Source organism: Drosophila elegans, unplaced genomic scaffold (genome assembly GCF_018152505.1).
Source record: "Drosophila elegans isolate 14027-0461.03 unplaced genomic scaffold, ASM1815250v1 contig_149, whole genome shotgun sequence".
Lineage (NCBI taxonomy): Eukaryota > Metazoa > Arthropoda > Insecta > Diptera > Drosophilidae > Drosophila > Drosophila elegans.
Window position 1 is genome coordinate 2,381,518 of NW_024545513.1, and position 4,493 is coordinate 2,386,010.

The window sequence follows — 4,493 nt, forward strand, 5'->3', positions numbered from 1 at the left end:
TAGATTCCAAAAAACTATTTATTAAAATCATCTAGAACGAGAACAAATTCAATAAAATATATTTTCATAACAAGCCCTTAACAAATGTATAAAACATTTTATAAATTAAATTTATTAGTTGTAGACATTTCAATAAGCTTTATTGGCATTGCAAGAGAATATAAACCAGACCAAAAAAAGTGAAATGAATATATATAAGCAACAGCGAGAAATGGTTTCATATTTCGATTGCAAAATATTTAATAAGATAAAAAAAGGCAATGATATTTGAGCATTGAGTGAAATTGGAAACAGGAACCAAATTACTTTTTTTGATATATAAACAAGACAAACATATAAAACCAAATGACAATTCAGACATTTTAAATATATCTATGTGAAAAATGTTAAGTCCATGAACAAAGAGTCATCTCTGACATAGTAAACTACATGTGCTCCTGTCATCGATTTCTAAAGTCCATTATAAAATGTTTAATTATATGTATACTTGTACTATCTGGCCTGGAAACTAAAAACATTCGACACTCCACACTTTCCGTATCAACAATAAAAATCTGGAATCAATGAACTGCGATTGGCCTTGAATTGAAAATGGAAAATTAAAGTGCAAAAATAAAGTTAAATTAAATTTTAAAAAAATATATAAAAAAGAAAATGGGCCAATACATTAAAGAGTGCTTAAAAATAATTGGTTAAATTATAGAATTTTGATAGATATTTAATGTGTGTTTAAACAAAATCCGGTGGCAAACAAACTAAAGTACAATGTTGCAATCAGCGGAGCCTACAAAGTGATTACAAATTGAAATTATCAGGCGGCCGGTGCAGGTGCCAAGTCATCAGTGGGGTCAGCTAAAGGTAAGCCCGTGCCGACTTTGTATATATTGATATTGTATAGTATTTATTCCGATTCTGATTCCCAGGCCCCAAAAACCCTTGCTCAGCAGAAGTCGCTTGAAGCCGATTAAGCGGAAAAAAAGAAAGAGAGTCTGGAAATGGGAAATGGCAATAGCAACGGCAACGGGGTATATAAGCCACCCTTGGCTGTTTGAAAAGTCAGTTCAACTCGCTCAGTGTTGAAGTCGCATCCGATCCCGAATCCGAACCGGAACCATGAATCCCATGAAAGTGCTGAGCCTTCTGGCTTGCCTGGCGGTCGCCGTCATGGCCAAGCCCAATGGCCGACAGGACAACTCCGTCAACCAGGCCCTGAAGCCATCGCAGTGGCTCTCCGGATCCCAGCTGGAGGCCATTCCCGCCGTCGACGACCTCACCATTGAGCGTCTGGAGAACATGAACCTGGAGCGTGGCGCCGAGCTTCTGCAGCAAGTTTGTAAGTGTAAAAAAACAATTAGCACAGATATTTCTTCAATTTCTGTTGAATGAAATGTCAATGAGTATTATTTGAAATTCTTTTTAGATTAAATACACTTAAACATTTATCAAATGTATAGAATGTGACTAAGACTTAAAAACAATTAACACAGAAATTTTACAAGCTTCTGGGCTTTGAAAATGTCTGTAAATAGTATTTAAAATTTTTTTGTAGAAGTTTGAATTATAGAATGTAAATAACAATATAAATATTAGATATTCACACAAAAATGTTATACACTTTTAAGAAATTCTGTGCTTAAATTAATATTGATTGGAAACCGTTTTTCAGACCACCTGTCGCAGATCCACCACAACGTGGAGCCCAGCTTCGTGCCCAGCGGCATCCAGGCGTACGTGCCCCAAGCCAATGGCCAGAAGATCGTGGCCCCCCTGAACGAGATGGTCCAGCGGCTGAAGCAGAAGCAGACCTTCGGCGACGACGAGGTGACCATCATTGTGACCGGACTGCCCCAGACCACTGAGACGGTGAAGAAGGCGACCCGCAAGCTGGTGCAGGCCTACATGCAGCGCTACAACTTGCAGCAGCAGCGCCAGCAGGGCAAGAACAACCAGAACAACCAGGACTACCAGGATCAGAGTGGCGAGCAGAAGAACCATCAGCGCACCAGCAGCGAGGAGGACTCCAGCGAGGAGGTGAAGAACGCCAAGACCCAGAGCGGCGACATCATTGTGATCGATCTGGGCTCCAAGCTGACCAACTACCAGCGCTATGCCATGCTCGATGTGGAGAAGACCGGCGCCAAGATCGGCAAGTGGATTGTGCAGATGGTGAATGAGCTGGACATGCCCTTCGATACGATCCATTTGATTGGCCAGAATGTGGGTGCCCATGTGGCCGGTGCTGCTGCCCAGGAGTTCACCCGCCTGACCGGACACAAGCTGCGTCGCGTCACCGGTCTGGATCCCTCCAAGATTGTGGCCAAGAGCCAGAACACCCTGACCGGATTGGCCCGCGGCGATGCCGAGTTCGTGGATGCCATCCACACCTCTGTCTATGGCATGGGCACACCCATCCGCTCCGGCGATGTGGACTTCTATCCCAATGGACCCGCGGCCGGAGTGCCCGGTGCCAGCAACGTGGTGGAGGCGGCCATGCGTGCCACCCGCTACTTCGCGGAGTCAGTGCGTCCGGGTAACGAGAGGAGCTTCCCCGCCGTGCCGGCCAACTCGCTGCAGCAGTACAAGCAGAACGATGGCTTCGGCAAGCGGGCCTACATGGGCATCGACACCGCCCACGATCTGGAGGGCGACTACATCCTGCAGGTCAACCCCAAGAGCCCCTTCGGTCGCAATGCCCCTGCCCAGAAGCAGAGCAACTACCATGGTGTCCATCAGGCGTGGAACAGCCACAGCAACAGCCAGGACAACAAGGACTACCAGTAAAGTGTCAGCAAACAACCAAACAACCAAACAACCAGAACAACCACACACACACAACGACGCTTCAGGCGAAGCACTGTAGTCCCTAAGTTCGAAACCCAAATTGGCCCTTTCCTGAGTTCACTATGTTAACTATGTAACGAGCAGATCGCTAAATTCAACTCGCAAATAAACGCTTGATAAAGAGCTTAAAAATAACACTCAAATTTATACTGTTTTCGGGGGTTTTGAGCACTATTTTCCCGAAAAATGTTGGGAATTTATAAGAGAATTTATTTGAATATTAATCAAAAATGTGTCTAATGATATTTTATGGGTATTGTAATGTTATGAACTGATTTGAATGATTTCAAAGACACCGTTTATAAATAATTTTTTAATAATTTTAATAGTTTACCGTACCTTGTTAATTTAAATGAAAAAAATAAATAATGGTAAATGTACTTAAAGGTATGGATTCAAAAGGTTAAGTTGTGTACCCAAAATTCATCTTGATATGCAAACCCAAAACCCAAATATAAAAGTCGAGATTGTAAATTGGTTTTGTAAACTTAGATTTATTTTATTGTTGTCTGTGTTCTTGTGGTGTCGAATTGTGAGCCTGTCAACCGGTGGCTTTGCCTCAGATTAGAAAATAATTTCTTTAGAGTGAAATAGGGAGCGATTTCGCAATGTCAATAAACCTCAACCTGAAGCAATAACAATTATAAATACAGCCAAGAGTTTAGGATTTGCTTATTTATGTAATTTCGTTCTATTTATGTTATGCTTTGTGGTTTTGTGTTTTTCTCATTTTTTACTGGTTTTAGCTAAGTGCACATTCCGAATTGTTAGAAATATTCATTCTATAATACGTACTTGTTTGTAGCTCTTGCAGAGATCAATGCAAAATATGTTGGAACCGAAAAAGGCGAGCCGTTTGGGCCCCAAAAAATTGGTATAAGCACAGGCCAAAGTGTCTTAAACATTAACTACAGTCTTTCTTAAGATACCCAATCGCTATCTTTATGTACATCCCTCACATGTGTGTACATTCTTTCATATACTATATACTATATAAATATTATTTTTTTGTCTGCATTGGTATATACACAATAATCGCTTGTTTAAAATTAGTTTTGATTTATCTTTTTTATAACAATTTCATTGTTTCGATTTTGTTTTCTGTGAGTGGAAGCAGTTTTCGTTTTTTCATTTTGAATATTTGGTTTCCCAGCTACTTTAACTACGTTCATAAATATTCCTATATCATATCCATATTTAATTTAATTTTTATTAGCTTTGAGGCCGAACTAAAGCACAAGGCATTTTGCCGTTTATTTAAAATGTTTATCAAACGTTTTTTAATTCGGTTTTTTTGTTTAATATATATAGTATATATTTATTTATCTATATATAGATCGTTTGGTGCGCTCTACAGTGCAAAATATTTGCTCAATTATAAAATTGTTTCACAGTTGGTTAAATCTTTACAACAGAACCAAAGCCAAGATAAGTTGGAACGATATAATCGCGAATCTGGACTATTGGAGATCGCTTACTTTTGACTTATAATTTAATGTAAAAAAAATAATTTAAAATATAAAATAATATATTAAATCAATAGTATTGATATTATAAATATTAAATGTATGGAAAATATAAAATAATTCTATATTTTCTCAAGTTATATAAAAAAAAACTTATAGATACAAATTTTATATAATAGTGTAAAG

The 4,493-nt window shown here is 39.1% G+C and overlaps 1 protein-coding gene across 1 annotated transcript; it reads left to right on the forward strand.

The window, feature by feature from the left end:
• The first annotated feature begins 1,051 nt into the window (after positions 1 to 1,051).
• On the forward strand, positions 1,052 to 2,976 carry LOC108137266 (vitellogenin-1). The gene is made up of 2 exons (XM_017258861.2): positions 1,052 to 1,333; positions 1,667 to 2,976. The coding sequence occupies exons 1-2, from the start codon at positions 1,114 to 1,116 to the stop codon at positions 2,779 to 2,781; spliced, it is 1,335 nt and encodes a 444-aa protein (XP_017114350.1). The 5' UTR covers positions 1,052 to 1,113; the 3' UTR covers positions 2,782 to 2,976.
• The last annotated feature ends 1,517 nt before the right edge of the window (positions 2,977 to 4,493 follow it).